This window comes from Mus caroli, unplaced genomic scaffold, assembly GCF_978045245.1.
Source record: "Mus caroli unplaced genomic scaffold, Mus_caroli_1 scaffold_16, whole genome shotgun sequence".
NCBI lineage: Eukaryota > Metazoa > Chordata > Mammalia > Rodentia > Muridae > Mus > Mus caroli.
This window is the reverse complement of record NW_028227271.1, coordinates 12,796,356-12,816,676: the sequence shown is the minus strand read 5'-3', so window position 1 is coordinate 12,816,676 and position 20,321 is coordinate 12,796,356. Positions and strand designations below refer to the sequence as shown.

General features: G+C 41.4%; 1 protein-coding gene across 1 annotated transcript in view; it reads right to left on the bottom strand.

Annotated features, from left to right (window-relative positions):
- The window catches only part of Slc2a13 (solute carrier family 2 member 13), a 305,859-nt gene that overhangs the window by 134,344 nt on the left and 151,194 nt on the right, over nucleotides 1–20,321 (bottom strand). The window contains exon 4 of the mRNA XM_021183777.3: nucleotides 14,091–14,199. Within this exon, the coding sequence (XP_021039436.1) occupies nucleotides 14,091–14,199 (109 nt within the window). The remainder of the gene's footprint in view (nucleotides 1–14,090; nucleotides 14,200–20,321) is intronic.

Below are 20,321 nucleotides of genomic sequence, written 5' to 3'. Positions count from 1 at the left end.
ATGGGCCATCCTGACCATCCACAGTGTGTGTTAGACATGGGCTATCCTGACCATCCACAGTGTGTGGACAGAGATCAGCAGTGTGGTTGAAAAGTCCTGCTCTGAGAACTAATGAACATATTCACAAACAGGTCAATCCCAGTGAGGCAGCAACAGTTAATTCCAGACATTTAGGATATACCCCCTTTTTTTTATTTCTAGATCTTTACCGCTCCAACCAACCCATGCCTGCAAGGCCTCTGCCTCCTCTCCTGTCTCCTCTAGTTGGCTGGCTTCCAGATGTTTTCTCTTTTCTGTATGTGTCCTTTCTAAGTCAATATGCACAGAGAAACTAGATGGTGTCTTTAAACCATCAAGAAGAACATAGCCCGCTAGTACAAACTTTAAATTAGCCCAATACTGCGTAGTGCACCGAATCATCTCCTCCTTGACCCCCTCCATTTCCATCACCATGACCACCCTCAAGGGCTTCATTCTCTTTTCCCCTCTGTTCTTCCTGCCTGGAAAGATTGACTTCTTTCTCAATGACTCTAGTTGGTTCCCTGTCCCTTTCTACCGGAACTTAAATGTTCTACAAACAGCGGCACATAAACTTGAGTGTTAAGAGTGTGTAGCAGAAGATGGCCTAGTCGGCCATCATTGGGAAGAGAGGCCCCTAGGTCTTGCAAACTTTAAATGCCCCAGTACAGGGGAACGCCAGGGCCAAGAAGTGGGAGTGGGTGGGTAGGGGAGCGGGGGGGGGGGGAGGGTATAGGAAACTTTTGGGATAGCATTTGAAATGTAAATAAAGAAAATATCTAATAAAAAAAAGAGTGGACAAGACATCTGCTCCAGGTGTGTAATTAACTCATCAGTAAACAAGATGAAGTTTGACCCTGTCTAGGTCTCTCTATTGCCTCATGAAATCACAGTATAGCTGGCGATATTCCAGGACACTAGAGTACACACTAGGGTACATTAAACATGCCTCAGGTACAACTAAGATATTATCAGGCAACCCCATGTTTAGCTACAAATGGTTATTAAAGTGGGTGTGACAAAGCAATATTATGAAAACGACTCTTAGGTTCTAAGATTGTAACTTTTACTGGACTTCACAGTCAAAGAAAATAATGCAGCTTGAGGTCCATTAAGACTGCTGTCCTAGTATGTATCCACCCTAACCTGTCAATAAGAAAACAATTAACCTTACTTGCCTTGAACTTCCCATGTAATCAACCTTTACATCCTAAATTAATGTACTGCTGTAATTTTAAAATTATGGTCTCAGCCATGCCTGTCCCAGGAAAAAACCATGTATCGTTTACTAAAAGCAGCAAATACAGACATTGGGAGCAATCTTTAAAAATTAATATCCACTTTAAGCTTCGAATGCAACATTGAACACTGACTGATAAACAATGATATCTGTAATCTGGGTCAGTGGGGGGTCAGTCAAGGTCAATGAGTTAATTCCTTATAGAGCTCTGTTAAGATTCCTGTCAAGTATCCCTCATTCTTTCCATGTGTGATATCTGTACTGTGAATCAAGGAGAGGGCAAAGCTCTTTGCACAGACACACAGTTACATAACCCACATACAGTCACATGGACAGAGGCAGACACAGGAACACACTTCTAAGACAGCATCCAGGTGTTAGTCCTCAAACCCAGGACAAATGTCTGAGATGCCTATTGCCATATCAAAGTAGATGCTGGCCACTAGGTTCTCCCAGCATCCCTCAGTCCCTGCCTGTTACACAGTCCTGAATGGCACACCCCACTCCCTACCAGAAACTTCTCCAGTCCAGGAGCCTGGTTTCTCTTCCTGCAATGACTCTTCCCTATATAATCCAGCCATTTTGGCTATGGACTTTTGTCCCTTTGGCCTCTTGGTTTCCTGGTTCTTCCCTCTCCCTTCCCCTTCTCATACGGCCCAGCTTAGTCTGCTTTTCACGTCTACTCTGGATCCTCGAAGATGTCTCTGCCTGTGGCATTTACCATAAACTTTCTCCTTCACCATGCGAGCAGCGGTCATGTCTTCCTTTTTATTCTCTCTCTCTCTCTCTCTCTCTCTCTCTCTCTCTCTCTCTCTCTCTCTCTCTCTCTCTCCCTCTCTCCACTCATAAGGTAGGTACAGATTCCAACTCATATAATACACAGAGGACAGGAGACATTGAGCATGAAGAATAGAATTTAAATCTGGGCTCAATCTTAGTTAAATGACACCAAGAAGAGCGTCTTGATTTTTTTTTCTTTAATGTGACATCGACACATTATTGGTGGCTTGGAGTTTATTATTTGTGCATTGAAATCAACAAATACGCTGGTTATATTATGTAATACCAACACTAAGGGGCTTAAGGCAGGAGACTTTCCATGAATTCTTGGCCATGCTGGGCTGTAGAGTGATATCCCAAGGTGAAGAGCAAAGAGTGCTTGGGAGGTGTCAGAATGACAGCCTCATCCTTTTAGCCCCAGTGACTTCTTTTTAAATGAAGGGATGGTACTGAGTGGTGAAAAACAATTATGATTGTCCATAGCTACTGTCATTACAACAGAACCCTACTCCCAATCCTAAAGTCCCAATCCTAAATCCTAAAATCTTACTGTCAATGCTTACCTCAAGCCGGCTGTCGACAGAACATAGAGCAAGTTCTAAGTAGAATATTCACTACAAGTTGATTACTCAGGACAGTGGCACAAATGAAAGGACAAAGGGAAACAGGCCATAGACAGCAGCAGGGATCGTGGGAATGAGAAGGGATTCACACCAGCTCCAAAACACAATGCTCACTCTTGGAATCTGAACATTAATGTGGAAGTCAACAAACTCTAGAGAAAACATGCACACGGGTCAAATTCCATCCTTGAAACAGCCTTCAATAACTGGTTAGATCCATTAAACTTCCTCTGAACAGGAGTTCGAGGGTAGCCTTAAACTGGGGTGGGGGATCTATGAAGAAATCTAGAGGAGAAAGTCACTAGTTCTACGCAAAAAGCTAAAGTTAAAGCTGTACACTTAATAGACTGTAAGATTTCTATTCTTCTGGCACTTGGGATTTCTCAATAAGTAGAAACTGAATTCCTTTATATTTGCTTCTCTCTATTTTAATCCATCCACTGAACTATAAATTCCCCAGAATGAATGGTGTTCTAACAAGAGTCACTCTTCGCCTTCTCCCTGCTGTGGATGACATGTTATTGGGCTGTGTTTCTCAGTGAAGAACAGCTTAATAACACCTGGAATCCTGAAATTCTATCAGCACAGGAAGCATAATCATGAACCTGAAAGGCTGACTTGGAAGCTGTTTGGAAGTCCCGAGAAGGAAGGAGCCAAGAGGTATGACTTTGGGAATGTTTTAACAAGAGGGTGCTGCAATACAACCCCATGCCTTAGGCTCAGGGAGCACTGTGGAAGAGGTAAGAGAAGATGGAAAGATTGTAAAAGCCAGAGGCACAAGGAGCTTACTGTGAGATTATGTCTCCTAGGAAGCTTAGATGCTATACCCATGAAGTTCACCAACATGACTAGACAGGAGCCCAAACCTTAGTTAGACAAGGACAACAGGAACTGACGGATACCATGGAGGTGGGTGTTGAGTCTAGGAGGCCTCCACTCTACACAAAGAACTACCAGTAATTAACCATTGCCAAGAGCAGGAGACATGGTCTTCCCCAGGGGAAAGCAAACCAATTGGCTACTCAATGCCAAATAGTCAGTCCTGAAAACATACATACAATTAATGTTATACATACTCAGCAAATTGTACATATGTATTTAGGTGAGTGTGTGTGTGTGGTGTGTGTAACGTCATTTAATGAAAAAGAGGCCAGAAATTTGAAAAAGAACAAGAGGGTTTGGAGAAAAGAAAAGGAAGGGCGAAATTATGTAATTATAATTGAACCACAAAATATAAAAGAATTGTTTTTAAAACAATTTTAAATAAGTGTAAGGATCAGTATCCCTGAGAGAATTTTCTACAGTTAGATGGCCGTCAGACAGTCAGCCTATTGTAGAGGCTCTGACTAAGAATATTTTCAAGGTTGTGGTGGCACTGTGGCCAAGTATGAGCTAAAGCACACCAGGCTCCCCAATGATAATGCACGCACAGCCATGGAAGGGAGGGCACCACGTCACAGGACCCAGAGGTGGGGCAAGCGCCTCTCCAGCTTCCCTTTCCACTTTCCCCAAGACCATTTTCACTTCCTGCCTTTGTCCGATTCTAAGTGGCTAGGGTGTTTTTCAGATGCCCACCTCAAACTGGCCAGAGAGGTCTGCTTTTAGAACCTGAACAAGTGCACAGCATGTGCACAGGAAACAGGAAGTGATGGGGACACTTTGGTGATCCCGCAGTGAAGCCCTTCTGTTGTGAGCCATCATGTGATGGCCACAGGCCTGGTGCCTTTCCTCACAGCAGGCATGCCTGAGGAGGATGCAAGAGCCTCATGGGTCGGTCTCACAAACCTGGGATAAAGAGACATTTTCAATCATGACACCAAGAATGATGCTCATCTCCTTGTCTGTTAGTGTTAGAGTGCTATTTAGAGACAGGGGCTTTCCCCCATTCACCCTGCCTGCCAGAAACAGTAGAGAGAAGCTCACCCCACTTCAAATCAGCAACCTGGGATGTACAAATGTTCTTTCTTTTCTTCCTTTCCTTTAGTTTTCTCCACATGGACCACTATCTGGCTCTGCTTCTTTGGTCATGTTTCTTGACTATGGCTTTTGTTTTGTTTTGTTTTTAATACTAGGAGAGCTTGCTGAAAATAAATCAAAACTGGAACAGGTCCAGAAATATTTCACTTAAAAATTCAATTAATTAAATGTGATTAACTAATATAAATGACTCGTTTGAACCACAAGCTGCTTTGGCTTCACTCTAGATCAGGTCATAAGGCAAAGGTCTCAGCCTCAACACTGTGTTTGAAAACGTAAGAATTTTATGTCTGCAACATATGATACTCGAGATGCATGCAGTTTTAGTACTGGTTGAATATTCCCAGCTCAAACGTTTGAAATCTGAAATGCTAAGAAACCCACAACTTGCCCCCACAGGTGGAAAATTCTAGACACCACTTAACATGTTGTAGTGAAAACATAATTACTACTATCTCAAAAAAAAAATAACTGTAGGCTGTGTTCAAAGTGTGCACAAAAGATGAAGTTCATGTTTAGATTTGGGTCCTATCCCTAACATGTCTTATTTTATTTATGTGAACATACCCCAAAATTCAAATGAAATGCAAAGAAAAATAAAAACCTTGGGTCTCAAGCGATTTGAATGAGGGATACTGTATCTGCAGGTATTTGTCAAGTTAATACACACTAGAGTATTACCTGGCAGCTGATACTTAGTAAGTGCTTTCTGTTAACCCTTGTGTTACCACAGCATGTTTCCTAAAGGTCTCAATCATCTCTTGGAAATCCAAAGAAGACAGCTCTCTTTCAGATGAAGGTAGGACAGCTATGGAGGCAACCCAAACCTGCTCACTCAGTGTGGCTACTCACTCCAACCCACTGTCTTCTCTCACTAGATAACAGAAGAGCAAGGGGGGAGATGCAGCTGCGATGGAAGACAGGGGGCTTCAGAGATGGTTCAGTGGGGACTACACAAACATGGAGACTTGAGCAGCTACCTCCAGAACCACAACAATTAAAAGCTGGGCATGCTCTCATTCGTTTCTAGCCTTAGTGCTGGAAGATGGAGACAGGTTGGTTCTGGAGACCCACTGTTGGCCAGTCCAGCTGAAACAGGGAGCTCCCGGTTCACTGAGACACTCTGTCTCAAATGCAAGATGCGATTGAGCAACACATCCAACACTCACTGTCTTATAAAGGCAAGTGCATCCCCCCCCCACATACACACATCACATAACACACACACAAACACATGTGCATGCATACACATCTACGTACACACATGCATAAGACAATGAATCCAAGTAAGTTTCCCCACAGAGGATTTCTCTTTCCCTTATAGCATATTCAAAGGTTAAAATTTTGGATTGAGCAATTTTCTGTCTTCTTAAGGAGAAAAACAAACCCTCCCACCTTCCAGTGTCTGAGATGGACTGATTATGTTCATATAAGCACTTCAAAATGTAGATTGTTATTCTTTAGAAGGATCAAGCTATTAACAAACCCACACAGAACATGGCATACCTCTCTACCACCTGCCTTCTTCCTCAATGGCAGATGCATTCATACAAGAACATGTCTGCCTTTGTGGTAGGTAGGGGTGGCTCCTTTACCGATTGTCATACGTAAAATCTCTAAGACGAAAATCACCAGCATCATTACACTGTTGTGCCAGGAACCATTCGTGAACTCCAAAGACCAAGGGACCAATTCCAACGCTCTCCTTATTACAAGCTCGAGCTCGGGCCACATTACCATCTCTGACACAGCAGGATGGGGGGGCAGCCCTAAGCTTAGTTTAAGGCAAGCATTTATAGAGACAAAAAGAGGGTATCTAGCCTGGCACATAGCTGACTGGGGGGCCATTATGGCCTTTAACATAATTGGCTGCTGCTGGCAGTCAGACCATAAACTTAACTTCTGTTCTCCTCCTGATTGGTGGTTGTTGGGAAGTGAAGTGTCAGGGGCAGGCTTGTAACCTGGGGGTACAGATTTGGTGAGAAATAACCTGGAAACTGGTGTTAGACTAAGGTCTTGTTGTAGGGTAACCTGAAAACTGCTAGGTACTGGTCTGTTAACTTGAGTTCAACGTTAGGTCAGGTTTTCTAAGATGGGGTCTGAACCCAAAAGGTCTCTCAGCACTGTAGGTGTGTCATACTTTGTTGCACTAATCACTTTCCGCATTGTGTTCTCCGTTTAGCTTCCAAGACATGTGAGACAGCTCATTGGCTTATGAGACGGAGTCCATAGCTCTGCTACAGTGGCGAAGCCAGGACTGTGTTCCGCTGTTCCTCTTCTTCTGTGATTAGAGGAGAATAGTCTACATGCATTTTTGAATATCCATGCTTGAACTTATTACATAATCAGATGATACTAGAAAACTGGTTCTTCCCAAAGTTAAACATCAGGTCTAAAGTTCAGAGAAACAAGAAGTCCTCTGTTCAAAAGAGTTAAAGATGAGAAAATATGCTTTAGGATAAAAGAAAGCACCCTATCATGTAAGTCAGATATTCAGACCAACACACAGACATGAGTACAAACAGCAGAGATGACAGATGGTTTCCAGAAGGAAATTAACTCCATGACTGAGGTAGGATAATTATCAGGTGAAGAGGTAGAAATAATGCATCCCATGAGAGAGAAGAAACAGAAAACAACATAAGAAAACATGTTACTAAGCTTGTGTTCAAAACTGGTGGGAGAACTTTCTGTATTCTCCCCCATTTGAGTTTTGTGACCTTTTCTTGGTTAGAAAGAAATTATTTTAAATTTTAAATTCACAAAGACTTCAGGGTGAAGTTAAAACTTGTAAAAAAGAAATGTCAACTTCTATATTTTATTAAGTTTGGGCTCAACTGCTGAAGTGCAAAACCTACTTTACTTCTCATGTGGAAGAGAGAAACCAGAGGGGAAAATAATAATGAAATATCCATGAAACTGAACCCTGAATTAATAAAAAATTTCATTTAAAACAAGGGGGAATATAATTAATATTTCTAGCTAAATTTCACAAAGCTTAATTATTGAGCTACATTTCAGAGATTATTTTAAACTGGAAATAAAGTTTATGGAATATACTAAATCTTACGGATACTGTGAAAAAATACACACACACACACACACACACACACACTGCCATATATACCAAACACACATACAGATGAACACAAATGCACACACAGAGGCACATATACATGCACATACCCACATGCACACACAGGCACACACACATTTACTCAAACATACTGCACACACACATTACACATCCACATGTGCACGCACAGTAATACACATACACATGCATACATACATGTGCATATGTATATGCATGTACATGCACAGGTACACATACATACATACACATAGATATACACACTGGTACATATTCACATAGGTACACACACACATACTCAAACACAAACACACACACTCTACACAGACACACAAACTGATGTGAGAAAGCACATACACACACACAATACACACACACATATACACTTCATACACACATGTACACACACACACATACTATACACACAGACACACACAGTGATGTTAGAAAGCATATACACAATTTATACACACACACACACACACACTACACACACACACACACAAGGTTAGAAAGTGCAGGAGAAAACACACAGCATGAGAGTGGCTGACTTATCATGGAGGACACTCTGCACTACAGTCATCAATCATCACAGCGCTGACTTACAAGTTGCCTGGGCTCCAAATAGAAGTGTCAGAAGTATATAGAGAATCTCCAGTTATTAGCTCTATTGTACTGTTTTCGTGTCCAAATCTCTAGCTGCTAGCTAGGGACATCTTAGTAGCATCTTCAAGAATCTGAGTAGCTGCTTCACATGCAGTGAATATGGTCTAAGTTCAACCATCACTTAAAATGGTTTAAACCATTGCTTAAAGTAATGTAAAAATATTGTTATTTTTCAGGATTAAGAGTCAAATACATTCCGTGGCATATAATCGAGTTTATCACGTAGAGTTAAGGGTGAGTGAACCGCATTGTGAGTATTAATGGCACTCATAAATCTCAGGGAGAACCAGGACAGCAATAGCCCTTCGTCTCTAAGAAAAGACAAGGGATTTAGAAAAACAAATGTATAATTAAAGACTGCAAACACAATTGTCAGCACAATTTACACTGGATATTGCAAATGGATGAAGACAGTCATTACGTCCAGCGTTTGGAGGCACACTGGCATAAGTGGAAACCCATCCATTAGAATTGCCTCTGTGAGTTCTACTTAACAGAACTACCGAAAAAGGGAACACGTTCCCTTGCTTTCTGTGCTGTTAATCTTGTCCAGATTAATAAACAGATGTTTATAGATAGGGAATAAAGGGTGGTGGTGGAATCATGTAGGATATTCATACTGGGCTGTTAACTGCCTCTGTGTTATGTGAAACTCTGGGGTTTGCTTTGTTGCAGCCCTAGGCTGTACAAACACCGTGTAGGAAGAAAGATATATCTCAGCACGAAGGCAGGCTGGAGGAGTGAAATCCGAACACACCCAGACACGAGGCTCTGAGTGGCCCTTCAGAGGATCAAAAAGGCCAGAAAAAAAAAAGAAAAAAGAAAAAAGAAAAAAGAAAAAAAAGAAAGTAATGTTGGCGGAAGGAAATACCGAAAACAAAGGAAGTTGCAGTCTGACAGGTGTGGCCAATTAATGCCAAGTTCGTGAAGAATGTGAAGGCTGCCATCTACTAGGAACCTGGGTCCTAATTTTTGTTTAAATTAAAAAGTGTGTGTGTGTGTGTGTGTGTGTTGGGGGGTGTTTTGGGGTGGCTGGGCACATACATGCTGAGGTGTATATGGTGGGTGGGTAACTCAGTGGGACTGATCTTCTCCTTCCTTTATATGGCTTCCTTGGTTTCTTCAGCAAATGCCTCTACACATTGAGCTATCCTGCCAGCCCCGCTAATCTTTGTTATTAAAAACCATCTCAATCATTACACTCTTCTCAGATTATTACTAAATACCTAAGCATAGTAAGTAACTTTAAAGAATAATATCATCCGTTTCAAACAGAAATACTGTGACTAAATTTTACTGTAGAAAATACCTATTTTTCCACTGATCAACTCTAAGTAGCTGGAAGAAAAACTTCCACGACATGACTTTTAAAAAGATCTATATCCCTGAAAACAGGACTGTATTCTCTGTCTGTGAGATCACTCTGTGATGATGTGGTGAATGCTTTTGTACTTAACTGTGAGTGTGTTTAATGTGAATTTACATTGGCCTTTATAGACATTTGTGACAAAACAGTTCTTTTTTTCTACTTACATTTTTTATCATACAATATATTTTGACCATGTTTCCCCCTCCTCCAATTCCTCCCTGATCCTCCCAAACAAACTTCATGAGCTCTCTCTCTCTCTCTCTCTTTCTCTCTCCCACTCTAACCCCCTCAAAACAAATAATAAAATAAAATAAATTGAAAACCAAAATACCAAAACAAACAAAAAACAAACCTAAACAAAATGAAACAACACATACATACACACAAACAACAACAACCCCACCCCCTATGGAGTCCTTCAGTACTCAGGGATCTGTGTGTTAGCAGAACTGATGGGCATATGAATTCAGAGACCAGGGCAGGATGCCCAGGTCTAAAATGGTTCTTAACAATGAATGAAGCACACCAAATGGCCTGCAGATTCAGTCCACTTATCCCTCAACACATATGTAGTCAAAAGTAATAAATAGGGACGTTTTTGTCTTTCCTGCATCTCCAGATGATCCCTTCTCCTTTATATCCTGGCCCCATGTGCACGGCCATTATATTGTATCTTATTGGTGACCTTGTATTGCATGATAATGCACAGCCCTGAAAAGACGGCAGCAAACGCTTTCCCATAATCCCCGGCAGTATAAGCTTTCCCATAATCCCCGGCTGTGTAAACTTTCCCATAATCCCTGGCCCGGTTACTCAGCCATGCTTGGCTCCCTTGTCCAGTTCTGGGGCTTCTTCACCCAGTTTGCTGTTGTGTCCTCTCTGTTATTACTACGCACAGTTCACAGCTTCTCCCTTCGGTTCCTAGCTCTTTTTCTTCTTCTCTTTCCCTCTACCTTCTGCTTTGACTTCTCACTCTCTAAGGTTTGCCGATGCAGACAGTATCCCAGCCTTCTCTTCTCACACATCTTCTCCACCCTGATTTTTTCTCAGTTGATCTACTTCCCTCCCATCCTTAATCTCTGCAACTAATACTCTATCTAGCATGCACCATATTCCATATTATCCTTTTCTTTTTATCTTGCAAGAGTTACTAGTGTTAAAGGGGCCGCTGCTTTTCAGTTGGATAGTGTACTATTTGCAGGAGGGGCCTACCCAATGGTTTTAGAGAGGACTCAGCAGTTAAGAGCACTGGATGGCCATCTAGGGATTTACGTTTGATTCCCAGCACATATATGGTGGTTCATAACCATCTGTAACAGCAGTTGCAGGGGATTTAACACACTCTTCTGGTCTCTGAGGGCTCCATACACGTAAGTGGGGCATAGGCACACATGCAGGCAAAATACCTATACATGTAAAATAACAAAAAAATTAAAAATGTAAAAATGGGTACATCATTGCTGGGGGTGGGGGAATACCCAAGAAAATCCTCCAGCCTCTCAGAGGAGAAGGGGATGGGGGTGGAGGATGGACTATGTGAGAGGGGATTGGGAGTGGGGCAGTGATCAGGATATAAAGCAAAAAAATAAATACATTAACTAATGCAAAAATGGGCACATCATAGGTTCCATAGAAAGTTTTATGATCCTCAAGATGGCTGAAACAGTTTCTTATATCGTACCTGACATTACAAGAGAATGCAGCTAGAAACGAAACAGAGAAATGACAGGCTATGGACAAACTTGCAGAATGAATAATATCAGTGAACCATAGGTCAGAGGAATTAACAGGTACTAGAATATCCCTAGAATTGAGTGAAAATGAAAGCACAACCTTCCAAGCCTTATGGAATAAAGTAAGAACAATATTAAGATAATAATAATAAGTTCATAGCTATGGGGACCTGTATGGAAAAAAAATCAGAGAGCTTAAATAAATTGCTTAGCAATATATCTTCTGAACTTAAAAAGCAAGAACAAACCAAAACTCAAATTAGACAATGGAAAGAAATAAACATTAGGGCAGAAATGAATGAATTGAATGAATGCATGAATGAATGAATGAAGGAGTGAAAGAACCAGACAAAATACATGAGTCAATGAGAAAAGGAGTTGGTTCTTCAATAAGATAAACAAGGTCAGCAATGTTTAGTCAAATGAGCAAAGAATCAGAAAGCTTGCATTCACAAAGTAAGGGCTGTCAAGGGAGACATGACAACAGAGCCAGTAAAATTCAGAAAACCATTAGAGTATATTTTGAAAGCTTATATTTCATTAAATTGGAAAATGTAAAAGGATGCATTTCTAGATTTGCCAAAATTAAATAATCACAAAATATACAATTCAAGAAGGTCTCAAAGTAACAAGATTGAAGAATAAGAAAAGTTTCCCAACTAAAAAAATGCCTACTGCTAAATTCAACCAGATCTTTATAGGATAATTGACAATAATGATTCAAAAGCTATTTATTCTCTGAAAGAGAAAGGAAAAGGACACGCTAAACCACTTCTACAAAGCCAGTATTGCCCAAGTACCAAATTCAGAATTTGACATGACAGAAAAAAAAGAAAAGAAAATTACAGAACAATTGTCCTGATTTATAGTGATTCAAAAATAACCAATACAGTACTTACAAAAAGCATTCAAGTACACATCAAAAATTTCCCCATAATCAGGCCAGTTTCATCCCAGAGATACATGGATGGTTCAATACGTTCAAGTAAATACATGACGAATCACACAAATGGACTCAAGGACAGAAATCACACGATCATTTCTCTGTAAACTGCTAGAGGAAAAAGTATGGGAAATGCTTGGCAGTATCTGCACAGGCGAGCACTTTGTGGGGGCCAGTTGCTCAAGAAGAAAGACGTACAGTAGACAAATGAGACCCGATGATGTTAAAAAGCTCTACACTGGAAAGAAAACAGTTCGGTGCAGGGAGAACATACAGAATTGGAGAGGAGCTTTGCTAGTTGTATATCTGACAAAGAACTAGCATCTAGCATATACAACGAATTAAGAAAACTGAAGAAGAGGAGGAGGAGGAAGAAAAGGAAGAAGTAGAGGAGGAGAAAGAGGAGGAGGAAGAAGGGGAAGGGAAATGAGGAGGAGGAAGAAGAAGGGGAAGGGGAAGGGAAAGAAGGAAATGGAGGAGAGGGAAGGAGGAGGAGGAGAACAGACCAATCACAAATGGGATGATGATATGAACAGAAATTTTCAAAAAGTGAAATACAAATGGCCAACACATATGAAAAGAGTCTCAACTTTACCAGCCAGAGGAATGCACTTCCTGACATCACAATTGAAATTGCAATCATGAGAAAAACAACAATAATGAGAAAACCCTTGCATACAGCTGGGAGAAATGTGAGCTACTCCAGCCACCATCACAGAAGTCAGCATTGAGGTTTTACCGAAACTTACAATAGGACGCAACTATACCACTCCCCCAGAACTATAAGTCAATACGCCGCACAGTTACCTTACAGCAATGTTTACTGGATTGCACTATGGACAACAGCTAGGCTATGTAACTATCCCGGATGTTCATCAACAGAGGAATGGATAAATAAGACATCATTTATATACACAATGGAATTTGTTCAGCCATAAGAATAATGAGATTATATTGTTTGCAGGAAAATGAATACGATCAGAGATTATCATATTAAGTGAATTAACTGAATCTCAGAAAGACAAATATCACATTATTTCCCCATTTGTGAGTCCTAAATTTTATATAGGTACATTAAATCAAATACATACAGATGAAACGAAAGTAGACCCAAAGCTGTCTGGAAAACAAGGGAATATGGTCAAGAAAGGAATGCAGTGGATCCGAGGAAAGAATGTGCTCCTAAATCGTTGCACAGGTGCATAGAAATGTGCCCCGTGACAATAATAAACAAAGTCGCAAATATTAGCTTGGACTCTTTAAAAAGGACCAGGTTGAATAGTTACAAATCAAATGAAGCATATAGTAACAATAAAACTACCTCTAAATTCCAAGTGCTGGGTTTTGGGAGTCAGAGGCAGGCGGATTTCTGAGTTCAAGGCCAGCCTGGTCTACAGAGTGAGTTCCAGGACAGCCAGGGTTCACAGAGAAACCCTGTCTCGAAAAACAAAAAACAAAAAACCAACCAACCAACCAACCAAACAAACAAACAAACAAAAAAACCCACCACCACCAACAACAAAAGACATACTCAAAGGAGAAATCTTTGCATCTAATTGTGACAAAGCATCGAGAGATCTCTTTTGCCTTCCCGTGCAGATACTTCCTTCATGGTCTTTTCAAGAGAAAGCCAACAGGAATACGTACATGATAGTGTTGATGCCCGAGAGCTGCTGGAACATCTGTAAGCCACATCCCACAACTAACGCTCGGCGAGTTGGGGGGTAACTCAGCATTCTGCAGATTATAGGTCCAGCTGTTTGGATTTTTTTTTTTAGAAAAGAAAGAGAGAAAGACATAGCCATTACTTTTAGCCCTCATAGAAAATCTCTGTGAAATTAATACCACTGGACATTTTGAAATACGACTTTTAAAGAAAAATAGGAACAATGCATTCCTTCAAAAATCCACAGTTTTTAGTTGTAATTTCAAAAGTAACACCAGAGAATTCTGATAGCAACTCGTGGGTACTATTTAGACACACATAACTGAATCCGTCATACAATTATTCTTCCTTGAATTCTTTCCAGTTACAATTATTAATTATGCCTTTTGCTTTTCTACTTTTTCCACAATTAAATAGGAGTTAAAATATATTCATGCGGGGCCCTTTACAAAGTAAAAGGCCCCCTTGGCAAAAGCAACCACATGAAATAGCATTTCTTACAAAAGGAGGAGAGAGAGAGAGAGAGAAGAAGAAGAAGAAGAAGGAGGAGGAGGAGGAGGAGGAAGAGGAGGAGAAGAAGAAGAAGAAGAAGAAGAAGAAGAAGAAGAAGAAGAAGAAGAAGAAGAAGAAGAAGAAGAAGAAGAAGAAGAAGAAGAAGAAGAAGAAAGGGAGGGAGGGGAGGGAGGGAGGAAGGAAGGAAGGGAGGGAGGAAGGAAGGAAGGAAGGAAGGAAGGAAGGAAGGAAGGAAGGAAGGAAGGAAGGAAGGAATCATCCCACTCCATTCTGACATCAAGGAATTTAGGCTTGATATTCTGGTGATGGATACACTGAGTATTATCAAAATGTAATTAAAAATAATACCTATTGTGCATATGCACACATATGTGTGGAAGTGTTTAAAAACTGAGTTTGTCCTAAAGAGGCATTCAATGATTATTTTCAAATACTAAAGCAAAGGCTAGTGAGATGCCTTAACTGGTAAAGGCACTTGGTGACAAGTCTGATGACCCCAGTCCATCCTGAGGACCTACATGACAAAAGGAAAGAGAGAGTGCCTCCACATTGCCCTCTGACCTCTGCATGCATACTACACCACACACAAGTACACATGTATGTGCGAGCACACACAAATGTACACACACATACACACTCCCAAATAAGTAAATGCAATAAAATATAATTTGGATTTGACTCAGTCTAGATGAGATTTGGATAGCTGTGACATTAAAATGGCTGAGGCATCTCGCAAGGTGACACGGAGCACACTTTCTATTGTCAGAAGGGCCTGCTTCAAGTGCTAGCTGACACATTATGTATATGGCATCCTTGCTGGGCTAGAGATGCCTCACAGGATCCAGGACATCCCTGCTGTTAGAAGAGATGGCCTGCCGGGCGGTGGTGGTGCACGCCTTTAATCCCAGCACTTCGGAGGCAGAGGCAGGCGGATTTCTGAGTTCGAGGCCAGCCTGGTCTACAGCGTGAGTTCCAGGACAGCCAGGGCTATACAGAGAAACCCTGTCTCGAAAAACCAAAAAAAAAAAAGAAAAAAAAAAAGAAGAGATGGCCTGTGATTCCCAAGATGCCAACTGATTAATTAAAGCACTTTCCCTGAAGGTCGTGCTTCATCACCAAACCCTAAACTAAGGGAAGAGAATTAAATTTCAAGCAAATCTCATTATTTCTGAGAGTCACAGATTTAGTTTGCAGAAATGATGTGTATTGTCTTAATAACAAGTGTTAATATGGGATGTCGAGCCAGAGTATTAATTAGAACTGAATGCTATGGGGCTAAGCCTATTCTGACGCCACAAGCATGCAATTAAGATCTCAAAACTTGACATACTGAAAATATTTCTGTCCGTCCATGTTAAGACATCAAAATCAGCCTTGAGGAGCATTGTTCGTTGCTCGACGCTCAGCAAAATGACAACTCATTTAAAAAGTAGTCTGAGCCAATGCCATCTATAAAACTGACAGAGAACAATTCACTCCATCAGAGAAGCTGTGTGAAACATGCAAAGGTCAGTTATCTTATTGTGGCCGTGATGAAATATAAATGGATCAATTGTCTCAGGGATGGTGGGCTTCTGTGCAAACATAAATTTCTCTAAATGCACTGTAAAGGAAGGGTTGTGGACAGCTCTACATAGACACCCACTTTCCCCCCAAAGTCAAAACCTGTGCATAAAGTAACACTTACTCTGTTGATTGGTAATCAATTTTAATGACAGCCAAATCAAACTACACAGACCTTATCTTGGCCTTTCACAGGTCAAAGACTCCCTTCTCTTTGTTCATGACGTTTATCACAATATTCAAAGTGTTGTGAGTACTTCCGCTATTGCATTGTATCAGGAACTGATAGACCGGTAAGGTCATAGGGAAAACAAATTATAAGAAATTAGCATCAAAGTTTCCCTCGACTTAATATGAAGCGGTTGACTAGCACATATTTCTTCTCTAGCTCTTTATAGAATTTACAGTTTCTATTTTCTTTTGGCTTGAACTTTCTAAACCATAAGCAATACGAGTTCCCTTATTCTACTAGATGTCTTTCATCAAAAAAAAATTGGTTAGACAGCTGCACATAGGATTGTGCATAAACAAAATCAAGAATTTCCTAGAAAACCTCGTTTTCTACGGCACCAGGACTGGCTAGATGAGCGAAACATGAATCTTTATTTCACAGGAGCAGCTTCTCTAACACGAGAATAGATTTAGTTTTTGTAATTTAAATACAATTTGTTTATTCAAGAAGTTTATGCTTACTTGTTTCAGACATTTGCATCTCGAAGCACAGAGACTTCCGTGTGAGCGTTAAAGCTTCTGGCCAGCTTGCCAAGGTCAGAGAATGAGGCCTCTCACATATACTCTCCAGTAATGAAGATGCTGAAGGAGCAGCAAGCTTTGCTCTGTTCCTTCATTTTAAACATCTCAGACGACACAGCCGCATAACCTGTCTGATGCCCAGGTTTGCCATGGGCTCTGCAGCTCGGATAAAAGAGAGTCTTACCAGCAGCCCTTCCCGTGGCTGCACGAGCTGGTGTGACCTTCGCCTGCTGATGGTTATCCGAGGGCTGGAAAATATACTAGGACCCTGTTTGTACTGCCTAAAACCTCAACTTAGGACTGATCCTTGCAGCTAAGATGGAATGAGGGTTTATCAGCTTTACTTCTGCAAATGCAAGCTCTAGGCAAAAAGTCCACAAGCGAGAGGCCTTTATGCTGCAGGGCAATGGTCAGGACAGGAAGCAACCCCCGAGTCTGGGGGAAACAAGTGATGTGGGATCTGTCTTTCTATGCTCCTGGTGGTGTCTCAGAAAACAATCCAAGCTAAGCCCAGGGAGGGAGAGCAGGCAGATTGTCCCTAGTGAGGTGGAAAGGTAGTCAGAATACAGAAGTGGATGCCATGCAGGCTGCAGCGAGCCTAGGACTAGGAATGAGGGAGATTTAGAGAAGGATAGAGAATTTGGAGTACTGGTCAGTGGATGTGTGAAAAGAGCCTCCACTAGGGAGGAAAGAATCACAAGAGACTTAGAGACAATGCTCCAGGACTTATCTAGGGCCAGTGAGAGCAGCAGCCCCTAACGACCAGAGTGAAAAGCAGTCATGGTCTTACATGAAACTTTTACAAGGTTTGAAACTGAACTGCCCCCGACCGCACCAAAAACCCCAAACAAACAAACAAAAACAAAACCTCAGATGGCCTTTCCTTAATATTAGTTCAAATTCAGCTCTATAGAGACCTGGGTATCATCTAAAAAGGCTTAAGAAAAACTTTGATCTATATTGTCTGTTGTAATGGTGGTGGTTTTTGAGACGAGGTTTCCTGGAGCCAGGAAGGGTCTAGCTCAGGCTACAGACAATCTTGAGTTCATGGTCCTCGTGATCCATCCTCCCAAGTGGCAGGAAGTACAGGCTTGCGTGCAATGCTTCTGGTCTAGGGAATGTTGGGGGAACCCAACTCTGGGTCTTAAGTGTCCTAGGTCAGCCTCTAGTGGTCACACTCAGCCCCGAAAACAACTTGAAAACAAGGATGAAAAGCATCCCACTGCACAGATCAAGAGCAAGAGGAAGGAGATGCGTAATAGCAACAAAATCTAAAACCATAGCTTTAGGTAATTACAACGGGTAATGAAATCCAGTTTGTCGGGAGAACATTCCAATCCTAAAGTGGATGGATGTACTGACACTATCAAAACGCCAGAACCACTGACACAGCTTCTGGGAGGAACAGAGCGACTCAGGCAAGACCATCATGGGAAGCAAAGTACATGAAGGACTCCATCAATAAACTATCTGTCCCGGGGGATAACTTTGGGAAAGGGTGTTTTTGTTTAAGATTTGTTTTAATCTCTCTTTGTGTGTATGTATTTGTCCCTGTGGGTGTATACCATGTGTGTGAATGCCATGGCGGTGAGAAGAAGGTCAGAACACCAGGATCCTGAATGGCAGGTGGTTATGAGCTGTCCAACTTGGGTGTGGTTAGGTCTCAGCAAAGTTCATATATCCAGAACTGAGCTCAAACTGGGCTTACAGAAGGATTTTGATAATTTAGATAAATATCCAGAATTCTTCAGAAACTTGTGAAACAGATTTTTTTCTGTCCCACCTAAAGGAGTCCTTTCCCTTGCCTCTGGCAAAAGAGACATAGAGCTCTCCACTGACTTTCATCTGTGGCACCTATCAGCCTATCAAAGCCCAAAGCTCCCACAGTAGGCCCCTGGCCCTTGTCACCTCAGATCCCTACTCTCTGTATGCCTGCTGCCCCCTGTCCCACCTCCCCTCACTAGTCTCCATTTCTTGCTATCTCTATATCACCCCCAATCCCCAACAGCCCCTATCAGCCTCAGCCTCTCTCACTACTCTCAGATATCACTGGTCATGTCCAGTATTCTTTGTTTGTTTGTTTGTTTGTTTGTTTTCTCTGCTCTGGACTCTACCAGAGCCTCTGGATATTTTCACACTTTTTATGCACAATAAAAACCTTCTCCCTAGCGGCCATTGCAGCAGTTTCTACACTATGACCCCTTGTGTACAGGTACAGCTATCCAAACCCTGACCTGTGAGGACAGACAACAAACCAGCTCTAATGTCTTGAAACAGATCCTTAATCTCTAAAAAGCAATCTCAGTTCAAAAGTGTTCAAGCTGGTACACTGAAAATGTTCTTTGACTATAATGCTGTTTAGAAGTCAGCTGAAGGGTACCTAGAAAACAACTTCCAATGCTAGAGGATAATTCTAAGAAGCAAGTGACGGTGTGGAAAATGTCAAAGTCTACTAAAATCCACCATCTAAAATATATGAAACAGAGCTAAAACCTTTAGCTTCAATCTCAAGAAACCAAAAAAGTCCAAGGAATCCCACAGGAGCACAGGCTAAACACAATAGCAAAATCCACAAAATAGCAAAAAGGACAGTTAACATGAACCATTGAAACCAGAGCTGGGTCCTAGAAAAGATGAATAAATCTGGAAGTTTCCAGCTAGATTGTGGAAGCCCAATGAGGATGCTTGTGAAAATATCCTGGTCCCGAGCTTTGCCCTAAAATGTCTAAAGACTGCATGCATATGGGTTCAAGGTGAGATTGCACTAGATTACATGGCCTGTCTGCAGGGAGCACTATGGGAAGGTGCAATGGTCAACAGAGGAGAAACGTCAGGGGCTAACTTGACCTAGAAATAGGCTATGGAACACACAGTGGCACATTTACAGACATATAGACTCACAATATATGCATATACACAAATAACAATATACACACATTTACACATAAACACACACACACACGCCTTCACTTCAACCCAATTAAAATGATTTGCTAGTTGCATTCACCAGAACTGTGAGATAAATTTCTACTGAAAATAACTTTTGAATTGTATGGATGGATGCATGTATGTATGGACATACATGACAACTCTATGCCATGCCATGCGTGGAGATCAGAGAAATCTTGGCAGCAGTTGGTTCTTTCCTTCTACCACGTGGGTTCTGGAGATTAAACTCCAGTTGTTAGACACAAGCTTGGTGACAGGCCTTTGCCCAATGAGCTGTTCTGCCAGCTCAAAATCTCAACTTTTACAGTCTGCACAGAATAGGTTTTCTTATAGTATCTTGCAGTAGGAACAGTACCCTGTGCCCTTAGAATTTACTCCCCTGAGAGGAATGCATCTACCCACCCAAGAAATGTCATAGGCAAAATGATTCCAAT